The sequence below is a fragment of the Melospiza georgiana genome, chromosome 1 (assembly GCF_028018845.1).
Source record: "Melospiza georgiana isolate bMelGeo1 chromosome 1, bMelGeo1.pri, whole genome shotgun sequence".
Taxonomy (NCBI): domain Eukaryota; kingdom Metazoa; phylum Chordata; class Aves; order Passeriformes; family Passerellidae; genus Melospiza; species Melospiza georgiana.
The window spans coordinates 21400091-21425831 of NC_080430.1; the positions used below are offsets into that span (position 1 = coordinate 21400091).

General features: G+C 38.9%; 1 protein-coding gene across 1 annotated transcript in view; it reads left to right on the forward strand.

The window, feature by feature from the left end:
• The window catches only part of RSU1 (Ras suppressor protein 1), a 102101-nt gene that overhangs the window by 32674 nt on the left and 43686 nt on the right, over nt 1–25741 (forward strand). The window contains exon 8 of the mRNA XM_058029099.1: nt 7745–7877. Coding sequence (XP_057885082.1) covers nt 7745–7877 — 133 coding nt within the window. The remainder of the gene's footprint in view (nt 1–7744; nt 7878–25741) is intronic.

A 25741-nucleotide genomic window follows, 5' to 3' on the forward strand; every position in this document is an offset into this window, starting at 1 on the left:
GTGACTGTAGGTCTGCCCCTTGGGATCCCAGTCAGCACTGGACATTTGTTACACAGAGCAGTGAAGGAAATGGTATTTCCAGCACAACATGTCACCTTTCAAAGAAAGAAACCAGTGAATCTTAGCAGTACTTGTAGGTCTTCTAGTAAATGGTCTTGCTCTTGCCTGAGGGATGTGGGAGAAATTAATTTAATCAAGTTGTAAGTAAGAAATAAATAATTTTAGAATGTATTTTTAAAAATACATTTTGAAAATACATTTTAAAGTAATTTCTTGGATTTTTGTTGAAGTGCTTGTCCTTCTGCCTTTCCTCTTAGCTACCAAGACAATGGCTCTGGCTGGGCTGGTTGCCCTGGTACCTGAGAGCTGTGTGTGGTGGAGTTCAGTTGTTGAAACAGCCTGATTTGTCATGTGCCAGTACAAGCCATTAGCAGTGTGTTGTTAGGTGGGGAGTACCTCGTGTGCTGCATTGAATAAGTTCCTGTTTTATGGCTCTCATATATCAGTTATTATTATTTACTCTTTCTGCTAGTTCTCCTGGTAAGGTCTGCTGTGTTGTGTATTATTAGGGTGGAAGTTTCCAAGGCTTTCTCCTTGTTCCCAGAGAGTTAACCTCTCCTCCTGCCACCTGAATGTGGAAGTGTGAGTTTGCCCAGCCAGGTTAGAGCTATAATCTGTCCGTATTTAATACCTGAAGTGTGGTTTAAGGTAGTAGTTCAGCATTTCATCCATCCTCTTCTCTTTCCCAGGCTTCATCTTCAGTCCTGGCACATTCTGAAGTGTCAGACTTTCCATTACACTTTGGTATAAAGATTCTCGCTGACCTTTGCTTTGATGCTGGAATTTTGTATAAACATCTCAGGACTACATTCATTTTGTTTTAAACACTCTCCTATGAAACATGCTGGAGGGTAAAATTCTCTTCCCGTACAGTTATAATAGCTGTAGCTGAGGCAATACCAGTTTGCCCTGTAACACTTCACATTTACATCAAGGGTAAAGAATTCAAAATTTAGTTGGTCTGTTTTTACTTGATTTATTTCAGCTGCTCCTCTTACTGAGAGACTGAGGGTTGAAGCAAATGGAGTAGCTACTAGGGGATCACAGTATAATCAGACTATTCAACCTGTCAAAGTAAAGAGTGAGAGAACACTTGGCTGCTGATCCTCACTCACTCCATGAGGAGAGAGCACAGGTTGTCTTTCTCCCTTGTAAATGGGCAGAGGGAGCAGCAGTGTTTTAGAAATAAATCAGCTTAGTTCAGCTTGGAAGTAAAGAATGTATTTTGACAGTGATGAACCATTAGAACAAGACACAACTGGCAGAGTCTCCATCTCCTGATGTTTTTCTGTTTGAAATGTGTTTGTAAGCTCTTCAGTTACTGAACTGACACATTTACTGCTGCACATATTCAGGTCAATGCTGAAGTTGGGGTCTCATCTCCGAACTCATAATTGAAAATCTTCATGTACATCTAAGAAGTTGTAAGAATAACTTGTGATGTTGTAAAACCTGTTTTAACTCCCTGAAAGTAATTGTAAAACTGAGGATGGACTTTGGCCTCAGTGTTTGGCTTTCATATTGCTCCCTCAGCCTTCTCTTACCTTGGGGCTTCCTATCTAACCCTCACAGGGGAGACTGCAGGCATTCCCGTCTGTGTGGTTAGGACAGGAGCCAGGGGAACACTTCCAGCCTGCCTCTATGGGATGGATGCTCTGGGGTATCTTATTTATTTGCATGTACTGAATCTGATTTCTTGTTATCTGAGACTTTAACCTTTTCCCATATTATGTAGAACCACCGCAAATGCTATTTTGGGGTTCTCTGAAGAGCTGATGACTTGCAGTGTTAGACCTTCTTCACTCTAAGGTTGTAGGGGTGAGAGGGCAGAAGTCTTGCTGGGATTGATCTTTTGGAGGCATTTCAGTCTAGTTTTAGATTTACTAAACTTAGTTGTTCTCTCTTAGTGCACAGGAGCTCATCAATAAGCAAATACATATGCTGTGGAGATGTAGATTTCTTTATCGTACTGAATATCGACGTGAATATTTCTGCCAGTTCCAAAGAATTGAGTCACACTGCACTTAGGTACAAGAAGACTTTGCTCTTTGTTGTCTCACTGCTCCTTTATAAATACTGTTCAAATCTACTGTCTTCTGTTATTAATCCTTCAAAAGTGCTGTCTTCAAAGCAGAAATTATCTTACCTGTTTATAAGAATGGTATGAGTTGCTGGTGCACAGCCTTACATGTGCTTAAGATTGGGGTAAAAATCATTGTCTTTTGATGATACTTTGTGGCATAGAAATGACTATATCTTTTCATATTTTTTACATAGGTATTAAAACATCATTCACAATTAATTGCTTTGGTATCCTTTTCATGACATAATAGTCGTTCTATTTCTTCTACCCCCACACTTTAAACAATCTCTCTCTCTATTGAGACAAAGCAAATGCCACAAAAGTAATAAAAATTATAAGCCCTGTAGTGTAAAGCAAATCTAAAACAAGCCAGGATGGACATATTTTTACATACAGCCTAAGTTTAAATTTAGTGCAGTGGATTGATCCCTTACTTAGCATTTAATAAAACAGGATTCAAAGGTATTTATATCTAAATAAATTACTAAAACTAATTTTGTTCCTCCTGTTATATGTACGACGGTGTAAGACCTTTGCATTGTAAAGGGAAAGAACGTTTGAATTGCAGTCTTAAGAGGAATTGCTAAAAGGGATGTGTCACAGCTTGAGGACTCTCCTTGAGGTCAGTGAAGAGTCTAGTCTGGGAGGGGAGTTAGAGTATCAACAGGGTACAGATATGAAACTCAACTCAAGCTAAAAATTATATCCATTGATTTTAATGAAGCTCCACTGGGGATGAATTTAAACCATTCCAAAGAAGTGTTGATCTGGCATTTTACAGCTAGGGTCATGTTTCTTATGCTGAATGCCAGTGTTCAGTTCTCAAATGTCAGAGTTGTTTAATTACTTAATTTCACCTTTTAATTTTTGGAAGTATTTAAAGTGTTACCAGGGGGCATTCAAGTGAAAAGGACAAGCCAGGTGTGTGTTCATTCTGTTTCTTTTTGTGTGTATTGAAGTAATACCTATCTACACTAGTCATACCTTACTGTACCTCCAGTATACAGGCATTGGGTAAATATTGCATGCTTTGTAATCATCCATCACCAGAGGATGGGGGGCCTGTACCTGTATATGTCAGGGGTGCTTGCAGGCTAGGCCTAATGGACAGGAGTGGCCTGGGAAGTCTGAAGGCACCCTTGGCCAAAGTGATGGTTAGTATTATTACTGGCTCTAACACTCTCTGCAAACACCACTGTGGGAGGCAGCATTTGATTTTCTATTCTAAGCTTTTCTGACTGTTGGAGGCATTTGAGCAAAACATAAATGTTCTCACAAACCACTTTTTATTTCCACAGAACTGCAGGAAAATAAGAAACATTAATGATAATGTTTTAGCCCAAGTGCAGGATAGATCCATTAAGACAGGAAAGTGTAGGTGCCTTCTTATCCTTTAAATATCTCTCAGGATGAGGTGTGCCCACTGTCATATGAGGTGACCCTTCTGCCCACCCATTACTGTAGATGCTCTGAGTTTAGGAAGTAAAGAATGGTACTTTTTGTTAATGGATGACCTAAGTTAAAACGTGTCAAAAATAAAAATATGCACACTTTGATTTTGCACTTGAATTCTCAAGGGTTTTGGTGTAGATTATTTACTATAGCTCCCAGGTGGTAGCTAACAAGAGATTTGGGCAATAGATAGTTTTATGTTTGCACAGCTGAGTAGTTGGGCATTAGGAGGAATTTGGTTTTGAGGTGGGGTAAACAAAGAAGTTAAATCACAAGGATCCAATCAAAATTAAAGGTTCAAGATCATCTTTAGATACAATGAGCACTAGGACAAAAATAAAAATGCCAAGATCAGGCATTTCTAAGATGACACAGATGGCTTCTCTTAAAAGGCTTTTGGTCATTCTGTGCAGGTCATCCACAGCAGTCAGCTGTTAGATCTCTGCCCTTCCCTTTCCCAGATTCTGTTCTCTTTTCAGTGTCCACTTACTGGTAGCAGCAGTGTCTATTTAACAGTCTTCCTACTTGGAAATCTATATTTACTCAAGATAGAGTAAAAAAGGTACCTGTTGGTACTTACTCTTTAAGCATGTTAAACCTGGGTTCTGGGATGTATAGTTTTGATGATTTATTAGAATAATTTTAGAAGCACTCAGAAATAATTTAAATATAACATTTCTGTGCCCTAGGAAAGGGGCTGTGCTGACTAGCCTTGAAGGTGGCCTGTTCCTCCTTGCTTACCAGAGGCATATGATTGTGATGCCTTTCAGTGGAGCTGATCTCTTTCAGTATGACAAAATAGCAAGAACTTTAGGCCCATAATGAAGAAATACAATTTTAGTGAAACGATTATGCCAAATTACAGAAATGATAAATATTTTTTAATAGGTAGATGTGGATGTAGAACAAAACAGCAATGACCAATGCAGTCTCCTATCCCAATATATTTTGTGATTGAATCTTCAGTGCTGGGGTGTTACTAGAGGTAATTCTGTATTTTGCCTTCTAAAAGTATCTGAGGGATTTGATGTGATCTGTGTAGCAGAACAGTATATAAATTTCTGAGAGCCCTGGGTACAGTGTTCTGCTGATGTTGCTGTTAGACAACATGCATGAAGGCACATCTGCCATGGCTTTTTTCCTGGCTCTAGTGCTGCAGGGGTGGAGTAACAGCATTTGCTAACATGGTGTTGCCATAAAAAAATCACCTAGGCGAGGAGGCTTTTGAAGTTGGGGGACAAGGACACGTGTGAGGTGAGCAGTTGCTGGACACTCCTGTGGGGAGCCTGGTGCCAGAGCCATGGCTTCAGGCAAGTGTGATGGTCTCTTCCACACTGCTGGATTTGTCTTGTGCACTGCAGCAGGAGGGTCCATGCAGTGCTCCTGAGTGTTTGGCTGCCCCAGCACATACTGTTCCTGAGATGTTACTGAGACTTTGGCCTTGTGCTTGGGACTCCTGGCTGTCCTGCAGCCAGTGTAGAGTTAGGTATGTACGCCCTTGATTCATGGATTCATTAGCTGTAAGCACAGAAAGGACCCTAGGATATGGCTCCAAGCACTGTATGGTGATGCAGGAGAGGCACGTTCCTCTTCTGTCTCATTTTTTAATTGTGTGGCTTCTTTGTGCTCAAATGGCTTGCCTTGCATCAGGAGGGTTAGACTCCATTTCCTACTTAGCTCTGATGAGGTGGGGCACTCTCCCTGTAACTTCTTATCCTGCTTATTTTTCTGCCTGTTTCCATCCTTCATTTCCAGATGGAAATTTTGGTGTCCAACAGTCAGGCTTTTAGAGCCCTGGTTGCCCTGTCCTTCCTGTCGTCTGTAGGGCAGCCCTCCTTCGCTCGCCTGCGGAGAACCTGGTGCTTGCTATGAGGACAGACAAGTTGTTCCCTTTCTCACTACCACACTTGATTAAATTCTTCACTTCAAGTCCCTAGGCTCTCACGGCAGCTCTAGGTGGCTGGTGGGATGGGCTGCCAGGCCAGCTGCTGCTGGCAAGGCTCCCAGAAGGACGTCCTGGGCAGGAAGGGCTGGATTTTGGTGCGGATGCTCAATTTTTGTGCGCCCCAGTTTCCTCTGTAATTAATTTAATTAGGGCCTCTGCTTCCCTCTGAAGGTGAAAAGAAATATTGGTACCTGCCTCCAGTGTGTTTTAGGAAAAAAGAGGAGACAGAGGAAAATAAAGCTATTACATTGGCATAGGGGCTTACAGGTTATTCTGCTTGAGCAATCTTGGTTTTGCTGTAAGATTCCTTTGGCTGTAGTAGAGTAGTAATTATTGCAATTAATTGTGTTTAAATGGGCCATGTGGTATTTGAAATGGAAGTGGGCACACTGTACTGTAGGAATGGAAACTTGCAGCACCCTTCCCTTGATGGTAAATTTCGGACACAGCTTGGGACAAGAGGATTTAGCTGAAACCCCAGATATTGAGATTTTTGCACACATGTGACTTATTCCTTTAAGCAGCATTGAACTTGACCTTTGATGGGGCCAATCTTGCCTCCCCAAATTTAACTGTTTTTTTTATAGTATACACAGATTGATCATTTTACTTTGATGCCCCACCTCCAGAGTGCTTGCAGTGTTGATGGTTTTGGAGAGCAGCATACAGGATTTTTTGCAGGTAATAAAATGGGAAATCCAATTTGCAATTGCAAAGCAAGCCCCTGAGTGAAGCATAACATTCCCAGCAGCCCCGGTCAGAGGGCTGGGGCTAATTGCTGCTCTGGCCGGCTTCCCCAGCAGCCTCCGCGTGAGATCTGGATGCTGAGAGCACCAGCCTGCGCCTTCAGCCGGCACAGATTTAGACACACTGCTTTCTAGCTTATTAGGTCCTCTTTGTCACAGCACTTAATCCTTTTTCCTGATCCCTGTTAGAGCAGGGCTGCTGAGTCCCCTAATAAAGCAGAGAGGCGCACTGAAGCGTGCGGCGGGCGCTGCCGCCAGTGCCTGACTGACAGCTGTGGGGGATGCTCCTGCCACAGACAGCTGGCAGATGAGCTTGTTAAGGTAACAGTGACTCCTGACTCCCTGATAGGCTGGTATGAGATGCTTGGCATCTTTTCACACCGTTTAATGGCCTGTCTTTAATTGTGTTAACCCCTTTTACAGAGCGGAATACACCAAGGATTAGCTGTCACGCAGAATGTGTAGCCAAAGTGAGCAGTGAGCACAGGGCTTGAAGCAGCTCCCCTTGCCTGCACTTGCACACACCCTTTCATTTTGGAAAGCTGTGGTGTCAGATTGATTTCAGATTCCACCAACAGCCTGGCTCAGTCAGTCTTCAAAACTCTGTAAATATTCTTTGTTTAGTTCCCCTTAGTTAAAGATTATTTTTGGTTTAGTTCTTGTTGATTTATGGGGGAGTGGTAGGCCTCTCTTCGTTGTAAAATTCACCAAAAAAAATTGAAAATACACTACAGATTTCTTAATTTGAAGAACACAAGGAAATATTTCAGTGGCTAGGCTATCCTGGAATTGAGCACTTTGTATCCATAGTCATGAGAGGATTGAGTAGAGCACGTGCTATTTTTGGGCTCAAGTGGTAAACTTTTACAAAATGAACAAAAAAGCCCTGAGCAAGCCCATGGCAGATCTCTTACATCTTCTGTCAAGAATCAGTAAATCTGCCATGTTACAAGAATGGCCTTGTCTGTGCTGTTGTGAGTGTGTGTCACTCTAACCACAGATCAGAGTGGGATCTTGGTGTAGACAATGTTCTGGGCACTGGGAATGCAAAAAGCCCCTGGAGCAGGGATTGAGGAATGCTGTGCAATGCTAAGCTTCAGCAGAGCAGACTTCTACCAGAGAATCATTCTCCTTTCATTCCTGCAGGTCATAGTGGAGATAGTGAACAAATGCATTATCAAGTCACAGTTAAAAATAATTTAATAAATAAGTGGGCAGAGTTCAACCGTGCTTTGCAGTGCATAGCAGCACTGAAACAAGTAGAGTGGAACTGCATCCATCATGATGGGAACTACTGTGTCCTCCTATTTCTCCTTGCTGAGACTGAAATATTTGCTGTTATTATAGTTGCACTCTCTGAAACGAATAAAAAGTTTTTACATTCACAGTAAGGTATTTCTTTCAAGTTTTTCATGTTTCAAATATTTTTCATCTGATGTTTTGTTTAATCTGTTTCAGGTAATTTGGATTTGACTGGTCAAAAACAAGTCTTCAAAGCAGAGAACAATCCCTGGGTAACCCCTATTGCTGATCAGTTCCAGCTGGGAGTATCTCATGTTTTTGAATACATTCGTTCAGAAACATATAAATAGTAAGTATTACATTATATATTGTAGCTGGGTTATTTATTTCCCTGTAGTGTGTTGGGCAAGGTGTTACAAGCTACACACATCTTTCATAATACATGCAGTAACTTGGTATTCAGGACAAATATGCAAGCCTGTACATTTATATTAAGGAATTTTGCCAAGAAGAAGGTAACTGTCATGTAGACAAGTTAGGAGAGCACAAAGACTGTTTGATACTGTCCCGCATTTTTAGTTTATTTCTAAGAGCTGTTATGTAACATGAGAGATGTGAAAGAACAAGTGTTACAAGCCTTTTGAGAAGTACTAATTTTAAGTATGTTCAGTATGGCTTTATAGATTGAAATAGATATTTGTTAATGCTTTTGGATGCAGAGATATGAGACATATCCAGACTTTGATCATGGTTTGATCTGGACTAATTTTGTGAAAGTCTACAATCTTAGTAATTCAAGTACAGGTACTAGTGTTTTCTTCAACAGTGTAAATGTGTGTGCTGGGCTTCTTCATTTTAATGCAAGATTCCATGTACAAATGCGGACCATTAGTTTAGAAAATAATGTCTTTAATCATTCACTAAATTGTAATATTTGTTTCAGTAAAGATCTCCATGTTATTCTTCAGATGGGAAGTTATTTTTCAATGTCTAGCAACTGTCTTGATGCTGTCTCCCTAGGAGCAGTGGGTAGTACAACCTGGATTGGAAAGTTAATTTTTGCATTTTGCCTTTATTTAAAAACTGTATTTTAATAATTCAGAAGCATTTCTGACAATCTTTTATATGGTTGCTGTCTGAACAAAGTTTCCAGAGAAGGATATTCACAAGTGACAGTTGTGGGATTCCAATTAAATAACTGAGATGCAAATTTCTGTAGGAACTAAATGACCCAACAATGGCTTTTGTAGGCTATTGCTCTTCATTTACAGAATTTTAAATGAAAAGAATCACAGATGGAAGAGTGGTTGCAAGAATTGAGTGTCTCAGAAGGGTGCTGATATTTATGCTGTGATTCGTGTTCTCAAGACAGATTTATTCATAGATTTAAGTAGGCTGCAGCACCCTTCTTGCAGTAGTACTCTGTACTACAGACATGGTGTAGGGAAGCAGCTGCCTGTCTCCTTGGACCATGCCTCCCCACTGTTCACTGTGTACCTGCATCTCAGCTCCTTGATCATGCTTGATAATTTTGTTTTGTATTGTCTTGTCAGTTTTATATTTCTCTTTGCTGAGCAGTGTGGTTTAGGGACCCTCATGCACTTCTCTCAGGGACCACTCTGGGCATCGTGAAGACAGCAAAATTTTAAGTGCAGTTTCGAGAATTTGACTCATATTTGGTTGCTGGGGAGGGGGATGGGGGGGAAGCTGTTATTATGTATCTATAATTCTTTTTAAAAAAATTAAAACGTCTAACTGGGTATATTAAACTGCCCTGGCAACTTTCCTGGTGTAATCAAAATTGACAAGAAGGTTCTATATTTCATCAGTTTCCTCAGCTGTTGTTCTTTGTTCTAAGTTAGCCATATTAGGTTTGTTTTTGTTATCTGCTAGGTGTAGCAGTGTCTTATTGGCTAATGGGCCAATTTTTATGTTGTCCTCAGTAAATAATTGAAACCTGTATAATTATTGGTGTAAGCAGAATCAGACTCTAATCATTCATAGGGAGAAAAATCAAAATCAAATAATCTTTCTGTGTCTTATTCATGATTTCTGCTTTGATCTTAGAAATTTATTTCAATAATGTGCCATAATTTTTAAAGTTTAGTGACAGAAACCAAATGCATGGAGATAATTATGTGTCAATTTTAGATTTTCAGAATATGACCATTTTATATTAAAATTATAAATAAAAAATATCAGTATGATTTCTTAGAAAACCAGTAGTAACTTTTTTTGAGTCTTGATTTTCCTTGTTTGCCCTGCCAAAAAGAGAGTTCATGGATTTCTCTCCTGAGAAAAGATTGTCCTTTCTATTTCCAGTTTCCTCTAAATATGTGATTGAGAATTACTGGGATGCCATGTCCTAAAGAAATTCCTCTGATTTCATTTGGTTTAGGAGTTAACACTCAAAAGCAGTGGCATGGTCTAGGTAACAGGTCTGGTAACACTGTTGTGCACAAAAGCAGATAGGCTCTACACTCAAATTTAACTGGTTTTGTGGTAGAATTTTTATCTTTTCCTACTAATGACCATACAGCTTCTTCAACTGCCTTTTTCTTTCAGAGCCCTTGAACAGGTAGTGTGTCTTTTTCCTATTAAGCAAAACACAAGGTTGATATGTGAACTTTGTATTTTCCCCTGTGGGTATCTAAATAAGAAAAGTCAAGTTCTTGAGTTTTCATGTGTTTTATTGCTCATTCTGCCAAAGTAAAAAAATCTTCCAACATTTGATAGATCAAGACAGATAAACTTACTGAGAGGCAAAGCAGTAGGCTTTTCATTAATTGAATGATTGGAAAAGTTGCTGCTTAGCTAACCTCACTTGCCACACTGAGAAGATAGAACATAGATGAGCAGCTGACCATCAGACCAGTAAGTTTGCTTTCAGGTACTGAAGATGTAGGCTCTCATAAACCAGAACTGTGCATCTGTGTGGCAGATGAATTTTGAACTCCAGAGAGAGAGATTTGTTTCCCTGTGCCCATTGTTTTTGCTAGCTGATTGGAAATACTGACTTTCCTTTTTTCACACGTTTCACATTGTCTAGGCTAGCTAAGACAGTGAGGGTAGGCTTGCTCATACAGTCTCAAGTGCCAGGTTTCAGAGGTTCACCAGGTTGCATTTTCACTAAGGGGGTTATGCTAATAACTTTTATTTTGTGTTTGCAATGGCTAGAACTTTGTTTGCTCAGTTGCTCCTAACTTAGCCAGAAATCAGTAACTCATTAAGTCCTGGCAGTGCACTCACTTGCAGTCATGTAAATAAACCTTGAGGTTTCTGCTGATGACTGGCACAAGCCATCACTGCAGTCAATGTCAGGGATCTCCATCCACATTCTGTGAGACTGAACTTGGGAAGCAGCTACCAAGTAGATCACAAACCTCTTCTTTTCCTTTGTGAAATGTACTGGCTGTTTCAAGCATATTTAGTGAAAAATTACATCCCATTTTTAGCCTTGTCTTGGGATATTCATGCTTTAGTGATTAATTGATAAGTAGGGATGACACCCATGAGGGATGATTATGTCTAAAGATAAAATGTCATTTGTCTTGCATACTTTTACATTTCCACACTCCTGTTTTACATGGTATTCATGCACCAAGTATAAAACTGGAATTGCGCTTTACTTCAGAAGCATGTTAACCATTGAGACCCTCAGATCTGCTCATCTTACTTTGTAGCTTCTTTCATTTCCTTTAATTTCCTTACCTTTCATGAGAAATGGTGCCCGGTGATTTTTTTCCAACCCTAATTTTTCAAGGAAGACTTGTGCTGACAAAAAGATGGGCCATATATTGTGCTGGAAAAAGTGTGTGGAGGGGCTCTTAATTCTTAACAGGAAATTCAGCAGCTCTTGGCACTTTGCTAGCTTTTGTTGGCTAAAATACGCCCACTGCACATTTCATCTGGTGACAGCATCGTTTGGAAATAGGTCAGTTTGCCAAGTGTGTAATGATTCTTAATCTCTCTCTGCTGTGTAACTTTCTGAAACTTTAGTAAGCTGAATTTTGGCTTTGATTCTGTATATACTCAGGAGCTGCCATTAAACTCACCGTGTGATGTTATGATAGTGTTGAAAGCAGTTAAAGAGCTTCCTTAAACAGTGAGGGATAATGGCAACCTTGTCTCCTCAAAGGGCTTAACTAAATGTTTTATTTTTTATTCATGCCTTTAGTCAACTTTCAGAGTGACCTTTATGTTGTGAGCATATTCTCAGAGGATCTTCTCTGTCTAGGATACTGACAAAGAGATGATGTATTGTGTGATTTAGTGGTCACAATGTACTAAGATAAGTGCAGACAGACTTTAATGTTTGAAAGAAAACAATGAATTAAGCTCCTATGAAGAATAAAATTCTAGTTCCTTAGGATGTCCCTTAGGATTTATATAGGATAATTATTGATTTAAGATGAGATAAAACTGAGATGTACAATTGGTACCAGTGGGTGGGTTTGGTTGCTGGCATTTACAGCAATGTTAGTCCAGAAAGCTGCTTTTTGGGTACATTTCTGGAATTATTCATGTGCTCTTGATCCATCTTCATGTGGAACGTATTCTTTACATGTTTGTAACAGAAAGAACAGTAATTTTGATTTTATCACAGCAGAATCTGTTGCAGACATCAAGAGCTGATAGTCTAATCTCAGCTAAAATAAAAGAAATTGCTGGGTTCTGAGTGCATTTTTTAAATGCACTGCCCTTAAATCCAGCAATCCTCTTTTAACACTTCATGATTTTAATAATTGTTGTTTCCCTGTATGATCTCCATATTCCAGTGAGGCAGAATTACAATAGAGCAGTCACACCATTTTTAAGTCTTTAGAAAGCAGGTTTTCCCCACAAGGCAGTCAGTTTGGAGTCAAGAGGCTCAACAAGATGTTTTGTGAAAGGAAGCAAGTTGCACTTTTCATATTTCCATCAGGAAAGGTGGTAGAAGAGCAAGCCATTTTCAAGACTGACACATGAACTCTTAGTGGAGGAAATGGTTTGACAAATGCAGTGCTGAGCATACATTGCTGGACAGCCTTGGAACATAGGCTTCCCTGGGCAGCTTGCTCTGTGCTGGGCATTGTAATTGAAAACCCCATTTCATCAGCAGTGACAGTGTGGAAAAATCCACTCTTGATTCAGCCCTCTGTGTAGAGACAATCTCCTCAGCTTCTTGGGAGTGAGTTGTTGTACTGAGCCCCACTGTTATGCAGCAGCTGCTTCCAGGGCAAGAGACACAGGTCGTGAAGGAGCAGATTCCTCTTCTGGATTACATTAATGAAGAGTATTTCAGGATTTATTTTTAACAACTCAAGGAGCCTGGCAAGATACTCAGAGTAGTGCACTAAAATACAAATAGTATCTTGACATAACTGGTGATCTTACTCCCCAGTTGTTAGGCCTGTATAAGTTAAGTTAAGCCAGCTGCGTGGTTGGTGCTGTCCAATAATGTAAAGATGATAATCAGTAAAACCACCTATTAAGGAGTGGAAAAGAGGTCAAACAAGTGAAGAATCCATATGTTGGTTCTTGGGAAGCACGTTGGGAAAGTGGGAATTGGCAGCAGGTGATAGGGAGGCATCATCAAGTTGAACTGATATGAAGGGAGATAGTCCTGAAATGGTGTTACTTGTGCAGCACAGCCTAGGACCTTCAAGAATCTGATTTTTTTTATGCTGGCACAAAAAGCAGGAGTATTTAAACTGTGTTTGCTGATGGTGCAAAGCTAGCAGCATAAAAAAGAATCAGCATACCACTCAGTAAGAATTAGCAAACAAAGAGAAAGGCTTGGCTGTATTAGTTGCAGGCGAGCCACCAGTGTGATATGCTGGAGTGAGGAGGAGAGAAAGATAAGCACAGTCCCTAGAGCTTGGCTAAAAGAGTGGAAATTTTCCAGTACAGAAAAGGAAATATTTTGCAGTTGTGGTCATCATGTTCATAGAAGGTGAATTCAGGCAGGTACAGACAAAGTGTGAAAAGATAATAGGATAGTGAAATGAACTGATATTTATTTAGCAAAGTCAAGCCTGATAACAGAGCTTATGGCTGTCATTGGAGGGGAGAGGAGGAAGAAGAAATTTCATTTAAGGCATAAAAAATGGTGGACATAGGAACAAATAATAATAAGCTGGTCAGGTGTATGTTTGATGGGAGCCCTCTAATTATTAAGGGAGTAAGGTAATAAATAAGCTTCTGATAGAAATAGTTGTGCAACAGAAGAAAGGAAGGCCAAAATCTTGTTTCAGTGAGCCCCAATCAGTTGGGCAGGAGTAAATGATGTGATTACTTGTGGCAGAGGACAGCATGTCTGTGATGTAGGCAGAGCTTGCATTCACATTTCCTCATAGTTGAGTGAAAAATTCTGATGACACCCACATATATATACAGATAACTGCAGAGTGCCACTGATATTAAATTAAAGGAGGCAAAGCTCTTTCTTATGTTACTATGAAGAATAATTATGCATATTCCTCCATTTAATAACCTGTTTAAGTAAACATGTATGGCAGTTTTGTACAGTAGTTTATAATTACTGACAATTTTTCATAGCCTAAGAACTGTTATAACAATTCTAAGTTATATATTCATTATATATAACTTATAATTGTTATAAGTTATATATAAGGAAAAAATCATTTGAGGTTATGAAAGTCTTACTGACTTTTTTTTGCACTTAGGCTGTAGAGATACCTAGAGAGAATGCTTTTCTTTGGCTATCTCTTAAGTAAAATTAAATTACCCAGTCATTGTCTAATCTTGTGATGGTAGCAAAAAGAATTGGGTACAGTTAATTTCAGGTGTAATATCAAATGGTTTGTATTCTGTACTTCTCGGGGGAATAAGGATCATATAAAAGAACACAGACCAGTTGCTTGAAACATCTGTAGATCCAATTCAGCAGAGCTCTGTCAGATGCCTCAGCTGTTTGTGTGATCCACAGAGGTCAGTAAACATCTGAAGAACTTGGATAGTTCTGGATAGACTCACTTGGATAGTGAGTCTACCCTGGCTTGCTAAGAAAGACAGGCCATAATAAATGCCATTTACCTTCTTTATTGTTCTTTGATTTTGTATCTAGTATTCTTTGGTAGTTTGTGGATGCAGTGGTTAAAACCCCAGACAGCAATTCAGAAGCACATGGCTGTTCACTCCTTCCCCTGCACCCCATGGGATGGAGAGGAGAATCAAGAAAGGAAAAAGCTTGAGTTGAGATGAGAGCAATTCAATAATTGAAACAAAATACGTACAAAAATACTACTGACATTGAAATATAATAATAATAGTAATGAAAAACATAGAAGAATAAACCCCAGCAATTGTTGCACAATACAATTGCTCACTACCCACTGACCAAGGCTAAGCCCATCCCTGAGCAGCAGTCAGTCTCTTTTGACCAACTCCTCCCAGTTTCTGCACTGGGTATGGATGTTCTGTGATGTGGAATATCCCTGTGGCCAGTTTGGTGAGCTGTCCCAGAGGTGTTCCCCTCCCCTTCCCCAGATTCTTGTGCAGCTCCTCACGTTCAGAGCATGAGATACTGAAAAGTCCTTGGCTCAGTGCAAGCACTACTCAGCAACAACCAAAACATCAGTGTGTTACTAACAATATTCTCATCCTGCATCCAAAACACTGCACTGTAGCAGGTACTAGGGAGAAAATTACCTGTACCCCAGACAAAACCAGGGCAGTGGAATAGAAGATTTCATGCATTAGTTTTCTCTTAGATGCAGCTCTACAAATACTTCTAGAACCAGTATTCTCACTGTTCCTGGAGGGATTGCTCATGTTCATATACTCACAGCAGGCACCATTAGTGAGCATCTCTTTTCCCTCCTCATTTGCACTCTGATTGTCCTGGGCCTGTACAAGAATTAAGGTGGTGTTGTGTGTCCAACATTCCATTACTGGAGCTCACAAATATTTCAGTGCCTTTTTAGCCTGGCATCTTTACCGTTTGACCCCTGACATGGATGTAACATCTGTGCCAGTGGTAGCTGTGACCTCATTTATTTGAGCATGGTTTCAAAGACTGGGTAAAGGTAGTGGAAGAAAGATGACCTCAATGATCTATGTTGGGTGGGAATTTCTGAGATGCCACATCTCCTGTGAAGATGAGTTCATGACAAATTGAGCTTCTCTCAAAGGATGGCAAGAAGCAAGATCCATCATAGCTCAGAAGTAAACAAGTATTAATTGTCCTGATTCACATATTTTGATCACGTACCAGTAAAAAAATTTAAATTTACCAATAAAAATCTATTCTCACCCTGATGTGGGGAAATATAAAAATGTCATCTATGTTTGGTTCTATTGTATTGAAGACATGGTACTGTATATTTTATATGAAAATGCTGATTTGTATCCCAACCACATGTTGTATTTATTGGCTGTATTTTAAAAATTGATAAATATATTAGTACATTATTTTCAACAGCGAAAATAGATGACTCAGAGTCCTGACATCTTTAGACAACATTTACATGCAAATCTGTAACTCTTCCCTAAAGAAGAGCTAACTGGAACCCATGTCGAAAGATAAGCAATAAAAACATTATGTCTGTATGTTTTTGTTTATATATTGCTAAGATGGATATGTAATAAAACCAAAGCTATCATTGATGTACCTGACAGATATAGATACTGCACATATAAATATTGGTGTAACTACTGATTCTGCTGTTCCCTTTGATATGAACTTCATATAAAAGTTTAGAATATTATGCAGTAATCCATTTGCCATGTCAAGGATGATAACCTAGAGTTTATGTCACTGGGGCAGACATCTGGAGCTGTGTTAAAAGTGAAATTGGAATGAAGTGAGTTAAGTGCAGAAGCTGAAACCAAAGCTAGGGAAACACAAGAAGGATACATGGTTTGAGTAGGGAAACAATACAAAGTTGCATCAAACTATAGGGCAAGGCAAGATCACTATCTGAGTTAAAAATTAGTGGTAATTATGATAAATCCAAATTGATTAATACGTAGAGGTGTACAAAAGAAACTGGAAAGCAGCAGAATCAAGGACCTGGCGTAGAGAACAGCTTCTTAGACCCCCTAGAACCTTGGGGTATAAGCAGGCAAGCAGAGTAAGATGTGCAGCTGCAGGCAAGTGGCACCTTGGGCAGGAAAAATGATACAGGAGATTGAAACAAGTTTCTGCAGTGGGAAAGAGGGCCAATCCAAAGTGGCATCTGTCTCTTACCCATTGAAGAGACTACTTATAACTATCTGATTATGATAAATCTGGGAAACTAAATGGGCCCTTTCCTGAACTGTGATAAATTATTAATGGCAAGGGAAGGAAAGTCATGTTCTGTTATTTTTCTGTTCAGTGTAAACTGGGTGATAGTATAGGGAAGATGAGTTATTTCTCAGTCCCTCAAGTAGAAGCCTGACCAACATTTTGTTGTGAGAAATGGTTTTAAACATCTAAGCCTCTGGGCATGCACCCAGAAGAATTAGAAGACTTGACTGACAGAGTCTGGACTCACCCAAGTTGTGTCTTAATTAAATTACTGTGTCAACGAAAGACCCAAAAAGTGACAGAAGTACTAGTATCTTTCCAGCATCAAGGAAGGTGAATAGACCAATTGGGTTATTATGGACTAAAGTTTACTCTGAAATTAATTTTGGGTTAAATAGTGAGAAGGAGACATGGGATTCTACTAGTGATGATACAAATAAAGTGACTGTAATATGAATGTCATTAATGCTGTTTAAAGTACAACTATGATTTTCAGAATTTTTTCCTAAAGAAATATTAAATATTATAAATATTGTATGTTTGGTTGGTCAAGGCAACTCTCTAACCATAGAATTTTATGAGGCATTTAGCTTGTACAGCTGCACAACATTGTCACTAGAAAATGAGCACTGCATAATTTCAATAAAACATTAAGAAGAATTATCAACACCCTCATAGGTCTTGGGAGACAATAACAAAAGAGAATGTTTCTGGTGAGGCCCACGGAGATCTGACCCGGAGTCATTAAATGTTCTCTTTGGGTATTTGGAAGGAAGTACACAGTTGTTTTTGATGACCTGGAAGTTGGTGAAAGATAACAGTGAAGGCACGGCCTGTCCTGTGTGATTTAATGAACTGTGCCTATACACAGTGTATTTTAAAGCAGCTTAATGAAGAATTGTTTATCTGTGTATGTGTATATCGTGTGGTTAGGATTACAGGAGGAGATAAAAACAAGTGGATACATCTTTCCAGAATGCATTCCACCCTGAAAAACATTTAAAGAGATATAGCCAAAGTGCACTATCAGCTCGCAGTTCAGTGTTATATCTGAAAGGTTTGGCTGAATTCAGCATCAGCCCCAGCTGATGTGGCAAGTAGTAAGTTCCTATTCCCATACTCACTAATCTGATATCAGCTGGGGCTGATGCTGAATTCATTCTGGTATCAGTAGTTTTAAAGGAATGTTAAAAATGTGTTTAAATACAGACGCCTTGATTATTTGAGAGCAGAAGTCAAGCAGATGAGGAAAGGAAAGGAAGGTACAACTTGGTAGGGCAAGCTTCCAGGGAAAGTAACCTATTCATTTTTCTTTTATTGTGCTCCAGTTGCCTCAGGATGCTTTCTGGAAGGTGTGTTTTAGAGCAACATCTCAGTGTGAAGGTTATTGTATGATCCATGATGGATTTTAAGACACTGTGTGTAGTATCCAAAGGTAATGATCTCTTGCCTGATTTTAGACTTTACCAGAACTGCCACAGTTCTGGTGTGGCCTTGTATCCAATAGTGTGTTCTGCTGCCCTGACTGCTGTGGGCATGGTGAGTCCATCATCTCCAATGGATTCAGGGGGTTCTCTCAGCATTTCTGGGGGGCGTTGTTGCCAACCAAAGGCAGTATGTTCAAAATAGATGCACTTCAGAAATTAAGCTGATATCCTTTGAGGGTAACTCACCTAATCTTGTTTGTGTTTTGATTTTGGGTTTGTTTTTTGTTTGTTTAGGTTTTCTGTTGTTTTTGGGGGATTTTTTGTACGTGTTTCTGGTTTTAGTTTCTTTGGTTTTGTTTTGTTCTGTTTTGGAGGTTTTTTGTATGTTGGAGGGGATATTGCGAGGAGCAGAATTTGGACTTTACAGTAGGTAAAAAAGAATAGAGCATTTTAAAGGAAATCCTTGAGACAGCAAGAGGGTGGAGAATAGGTTGGAACTGGCAGACAGCAATACTAATTGAGGCCTAATTCCACTTAATAAGGTATTTCTGGTAAAATGGTGCAGCTAACAGTAAATAGTGGTCTCTTAACCCTTTGTAATCTTCAAAATTGAGTTGATTTGCTTTCTTGTTTTCTTCTTCAGATTGGTTCTTTATAACCAAACAAGAAGAGTTACTGCACACATTTGCTGGTTTTATTTGAGAAATAAATTTAAAAGTGGCGCTTTTATAATCAAGCAGATCTGTCTGCAATTTCTATTCTCTATGCAGTCATATCTGTTTTATTGCATGCTGGTTTTTATTGAACTCCAGTTTCTTCCTTCGGTTTCACATTATTTCAGGTTTTTGTCTGATCTTTAGCAATTTTTTACCCTTCTGGTGAGGGCTATCAGCTAGATGGAGAGGTGTCCCTAATATTATGATTGCCTTTATCAACCATTTATCCAGTGGAAGGCTGAGGTTGGAATTATTCTGGTGTAGTTTGCTGTAGCCACTTGTAATACAAACTCTGATAAACTTTTTTAAAGCCATGATTTTATTTTAACAGGTATCACTGTCCTCCTGTTCATATGCACTTTTACAGCCCTGTACACCTAAAACACAGTGTGGAAAATGGTTATGATCAGATTTCATTTTAAATTCTTGTCGTTAAAATTAACTTCTTTTTGAAAAGTATAAGCTGAAAAGCAAGAACTTCTGCTATATATGACACAGGATTTCTGCCCTGCATTTGAATGCTTTCCTCTGACCAAACAAGAAATGCCCTACTATTAAAGCTGGGAGTAGTCAAATTTAGGTCCTGTGTAGGCAACACTTTTTGACTACAGCTTTGGATGTCTTTGTTTGTATTCTGTACCCCACCACTTTAATTATTAAATCTTAAAAATCTGATATACTGAAAGTCAGTGTCAATTATGCCAGGAAAAAAATACCCTGTAATTTTTCTTCTATGTTACACTTGGTTGGAAAAAGAAGTTGAAGTCTAAAGTGAAGTGTGCAGGAGCATAAACAGTAAATAGGATCACATAATATACTGACCATTTCACTTGCTCTGGCACCACAAAAGCAATAATAATTAATGCAGGAATATTAGCCCTCTTCATAGTTTTGCCACGTGTTTTAAAAAGCTGTCTCCAGTGCTGAATGTAAACATAGCATTTGTTTCACCGACTGTGGAACAGTGATTCCCTAAATCCTTTTGGTTATCTTTGTAATAATCTTTGATCAGGTAGGTTTTCAGTCCTATAAAAATACATCTTTGTAGTAATCTTTGTAGTAATCTTTGATCAGGTAGGTTTTCAATCCTATAAAAATACATCTTGCACCAAATTGCTGTTGCAGGATGGTAAATATATGCAGAAGTAAATGGAGCAAATTCTCTACCCAGTGCTGTAAGTGTGGTTCCTCTTGGTAGGAGAAGGATATGCTTGATCTGTATTCACATTTTGGGGTACTTTCTGCACATCAAATGTTTTGGGAATCATCCAAGGTAAGAGATTGGGATCCAGAACTCTTCAAAGGTGTGTTGCAAGAACCTGCTACCTACAAAGACTCCAAGGAAGGAAGATCACAGTATAGAATTTAGGCATGAATAAATGTGTGTCAGTTTTGATTCTTAATGTAAAAGGGATTTTGCTTAAAAAAGCTGCAGCTCTTAGAACATGGGGTTTAGTCACCTTTCAACTGGATCTAATTTCCAAGCTAAATTCCAAATGTGAGTTTTGAGTATTGGGACCTGTTAATTTCTCAAAACTTCAGATTTACACTATTGTTGACTTTTAAAAAAGAAAAGGTATGCAAGGAATGACAGTGCTGATCCTGAATATAAATTATATCAAGCAAATTGATGCAAGATAAAATTACCAAATCAACCTTTTTTAGTCTATACTTTATGGAATATCTAAATCTATGTTTGGCAGTAATTTACTCTTGCCCATGAATTTCTGACAGTTTAGATTCTTTGGTCTTATTAATCAAAGTAGTCAGCACCACAGCAATTTTTATGAGACTCACTAGTCATAAAAAATTTATTATCAAATAAATCAAAGAAACAACTAGCATCTTAATAGGGTGAACAAAGTGGCATGTAAAAGATCATTCAAGACTACATGCTTTTGACACTTGTGTATTGCATTTAGTGCTGGAGTCAGATGTTCTGCTTGCATTTTCATTAAAATACTCATGACCATGACACAATTGCTGCCTTTAGTACAGGATGTTTCTTCTTCTTTTTTTATATATATATATATGTACACAGACACACACAGACACATGTAGATATACATATTTATTTGTGAGTGAAGCAGTCATGAGAACAGAGTCACTTTAAGTTGTCCCTATAGTGAACTGAGCACCTCAGGGACCAAGACAGTTCACCAAATAACTAAGCCATGCTCTTGAGGCCCAGAGGGGAAGGGCTGGGTCCTGGGGCACCACTCTTGCTGATGCCAGGCTCCTGTGTGCCCCAGCTGGTGCTGGCTCTAATGTGACCATGAAGCAAGGGTTTTCAGGGGCTGATATTGTGGAAAACTTATTTTGGCATCTCTAGTCTGAATTACCCCTTGAGCTCGGTGCCTGGCAGCCAGCACTAGCCCAGAAGCAGCAGTGCAGCCACAGCAAAGGTGGCCCAGCTGAAGCAGGTTTATGCTTCAGGGGTTGGTGACATCAGCCCCTCAGCCATGTGTCCAAAGGCACGAGGAGGAGAACCTGAGTCTGCTTCATGCACCAATGAAGCAAACCTTCCAAGAAGAGAATACAAGTGCTTTTAAGAACTGAAAACTTACCCCACCCAGCATCCGTAAGCTAATTGGAAGTGGATTTTTCTTGTGTTCAGAAAATAGGGGAGGGAGGAAGTTCTGACAGCTGTGTTTCACATTAATCTGGTGATGCTGAAAATACACAAATGTCATTAATGGAATTCTTGTAGGTAGCTTTCATATGTTTTGTATAATAAAGAAATAACTGAAGGGAGATTGAATTTATTCTGTGTTAATAACAAGAAAGGATGTTTCTGGATGGCTACCAAGTGATGCAGAACTGTGAACAATACAAAAGAAACCCTACTGTTCCCTATTCCACTCAATGCATGCTTTTCCAGCAGAAACATATTTAACTTCAGCATTATGTTTTCCTGTGTTTGTGGTCCTAAGTGTGACTGAAAATAAGGCTGCCTCTGGGATGATCTGCTTACAGAAATGCTCTTGTCTTGTAATCTTTAATGTTTGCCTCACTGGTCTGGTTCCAGTTAAGTGAGTTATGGCTGAAAATGGTTGCTGTGTGTTGTTCACTTTGCTGTGTATGCAATGTATAAGGGAACTAGATACAGTTCTCTTATTTCTAGTCAAGATACAGCTTTAAAAGTGTGGTTTTAAAACATACTGGTAACATCCAGTAGTCAATGCTAACATCTAACTGCAGCTGCACATTTTCTTTCTTTGTTGGCCTACTTACAGTTTAATCTGTGTGAATCTTTTTGGAAGAGTAGAATTTTATCTTCATTTTTATTCTTGGGACAAATCTATAATGAGATGTGGAATTTCTAACCTGTTGTATTTGTCATTAACATGTCAAAATAACGAACTATCTCTGTGTACTTTTTATGTGGCTGCTACTCAGTAGTATTTGCATTCAGAATAGAAAGGACTGATCTTCTCTGGTCTTGATTTTAAGATAGACTGGGGGTTAGACTGGTCCATGTTTGGCACAGCTTTTTGGTAGAAAATAGAAAACTACAGTTAAAAGACCTGTCAAATTCAGTGGATTAAAGGCTGTGATTTGAACAGTGGCTTAGGAGACTTACTTGCAATACATGTATGGTATGAGTAGATTTTTCCTAGAGTAAATTTGAAAGCATCCACTGGATGAATAGTTGAGTGGGCATTTGAGTTTCAAGTCCTTCTTTAAACTGGAGAGGTATCCAGAAGCTAACAAGGTGTGGGATAGAATCCCAGTTCCATGTCGTCACAGATCTCGTGTAAGTTTAGTGACTTTTCAAAGATCTCAAGACAAGTTGTCTTCACCTCAGGGCCATAACCTCCCAAAAACTGTACCAGTAGACAAAGGTGTGTGTGGATTTGCAGTGGAGAATTGGCAGGTCAGATGGCTGCTAAGAAGTCAGCCAGTCAGTGCAGACCAGCACTGGAGCACACAGTTCTGTTTGTTCCCTTCACTGGCAACCCTATTCGCTTCATTCCCAGTGTGAAAGCTGCCTACCCAGGGCTTTGTTCTCCATAACTTCACCGGGATTTTCATGAGTGCCACAGACACGACAAAGGCATAAAGATCTACTCTTCAGCACACAGAGGTCAAACAGAGTTTAGGTCCAAGATCTGACAGCCCCTTCCATCGGACTAACCACTGATGGAAAGAGTCAAGAGCTGCTCTAGTATGGAGAACTTGAGGGACCGATGGTGTTTTCATTTTCATGAGGTTGTCTCTTGTACCTTGCATTTTTATTGGAAGCTGTTGAGGGTTGAATGTGTTTGGTCAAAATCTGGCTGCTAATGGTGTATCAATTCCAAGTGATTGACTGCATAGATTCATACCTTTGGATGGGGCAGATATGTGTTTAAGCATTGCAATAATCTGTACATCCCACGTTGTTTTATGGAGGAGAGTTTGCAGGTAAAGTTTCTTATCAACCAACCTGAAACCTACAGATGCATCTTATTAGACTAGTGACAGTGACTTGAGCAATCATAAATATTTTGACACTTCAGTTTGCAAAGATAAACAATGGCCTTTTACACATTGGTGTTGTTTTGGGATTCCCACTGAGTTATGGCTGTACTGATTGTTGCTTCTTTTTAAGTGTTGCACTACTTTATTATTTTTTCTGTAATATTTGCTTGTCAGCATATAAATGCCAGACATTAATTGAAAATTCATCTTCCCTTTGCTTGGCAACTCCTGTATCCACTAATTTATACAATTATTCATCAACTTAGTTCCATTGCTTCATTAAGCTTAATGTTTAGCTTTAATACTCTGAAACTTGTTTTGCTAGAGTTTGCCTGTGTTCACAAAGTAAGTAGTGTGAGTCACTTTCATTATTTCCTCACTGAAGAAGTTATTAGCATTTATGTGTAAGAAAATGACCCCCTCGTATCAAGGGTGAACGTTAGTAATTCTGGTTTTCCTGTATAGGACTGATTTGTGATATTAGATAATAGTAGAATGTGTTTCACACCAAGTCTTCCTCTCCATATGTCTCACAGACAATGGAGCAGGGAATCAGAAAGGCTGCTTTCACTTACGCATTTTGTACATTGGCATGGGAATATATACATGAGCACTGAAGAGAGTATGTACTGGAACAGTAAGGATGGATTAAGATGAGGTGAAACACCTCCTGTGTTTCTGATAAAAGGATAGAGGTAGATTTCTAAAAGGTTTATATGTTCATGGTGTATATGTCTCCACACACTCATCTGTCCATAAATATTCTCCCACTTTACTGTATACATTTGGTTTAGTGCTGAAATTGCCTATTGTTCAGTATATGCATCCATTAACTCAGTTCAATTCATTCTTTACCAGGAGAAGGATAGATTTAGAAAACAATGAGCATTGAAGTGCAGAAGTCTGTTGACATGAAATTTTTTAAAAATTGGGTTAAAAATAAATTTGTAAAAATAATATTAATAGGTAAAATACTGAGATTATCAAAATTAATAATGGGATGAACTGATGCAAAATGTAGATATTGCAGAATCCAAATTACTATATTCATGAGGATCATCATTAGTTACGCAATTCTAGGTACACACATACTATAGCCTAAAAATGTATTGTAGGTTTACAACTGACTAGCTGTTTGATGTGGCAGAATGTAGTCTTTGCATATTTATTAAAATTATTCATAACAGGTTGCAGTCTAGATGAGCTGCTCTATTCTTATGTCTTGCTTCAATACATTTTCTTACCCATTTTATTATGACATTATATTGGAAATTTTTCTAAATTTTAGAATGATCCGTGGGGCATTTTCCAAAACCCCTATCAGCATCTGTTAAAAACATGTGTTTGCAGTTTACATTTAAGAATACTTTCAAAAGGTTTAGTAGCAGTACATATTTTCTATATATAATTGTTTGCTGTTCTTTTTTTTTAAAAAATTGTTTATTTAGATGAAAAAGGGATATACATTGAAAAATTAGGGCTCTGCATTTAATTAAATTCTATGGGTTTATCCATTCTCCAGCTATAAATTGGTTCTTTTAAAAATAAATGGTGGTGAAACATGTTTATAATGCATTTTTATGGTTTACCCACAGATGTCCTAGCAAAGTTACAAAAATCAATTATATACCTATGGAGTGTGTGGTGTCTTACACCTCTCCCAGGCTTGTCAGGGCAACAAACTTTTGCTGAAATAAAAGAAGCAGGATGGGGAGGCTTTCTACCAACATGATGTGCAGCATGAGTTGTAGAAGCGAAGGGAGACGACCCATCCTTTGATCAGCATTGAACTCCGATTTATTGATCCAACATGCACATTTTATAACCGTGTTAATTAAGTTCATGCATATTGCAAAACCCGAGCTCATCATTGGTTACAGATTACACATCAACCCCTCCTTTTGTTTTCAATACCTGTGGTTTGTTATTGAGACCAAGACTTGTTTTTTCTCATCCTGTTATGAACAGTTCTAAAGGCCTCCATGTTTGTCACTCTGCTTTCCCATAACTTTCCAAGGACAAGATATTTACTTGTTATTAAAAAACAACCTGAGAACTTCTGCTGTGTACAGAAACGTGCCTGAGAATTTTGTTGTTTACAGGAACAGGCTTTGAGAATTTGCTGCTTACAGCTGCCTTTTACCCTTCCATCAGCTGTATATGATTATGGCATGTCTGAACAAAATTCTCCAACAATGAGTGACTTTAAGATAGTCACGGTTACCTTTTCTGGTGGCTGCTCTATAAACATTGGCTAATTTGTGTACACAGACCAGACATCTTTTCTTCCAGTAGAATTCAAATGAAAAAGTCTGCCTGTAGAAGTATGCATGCGGAAGAAAACCTAAGGTGATACATACCATGTATCTTA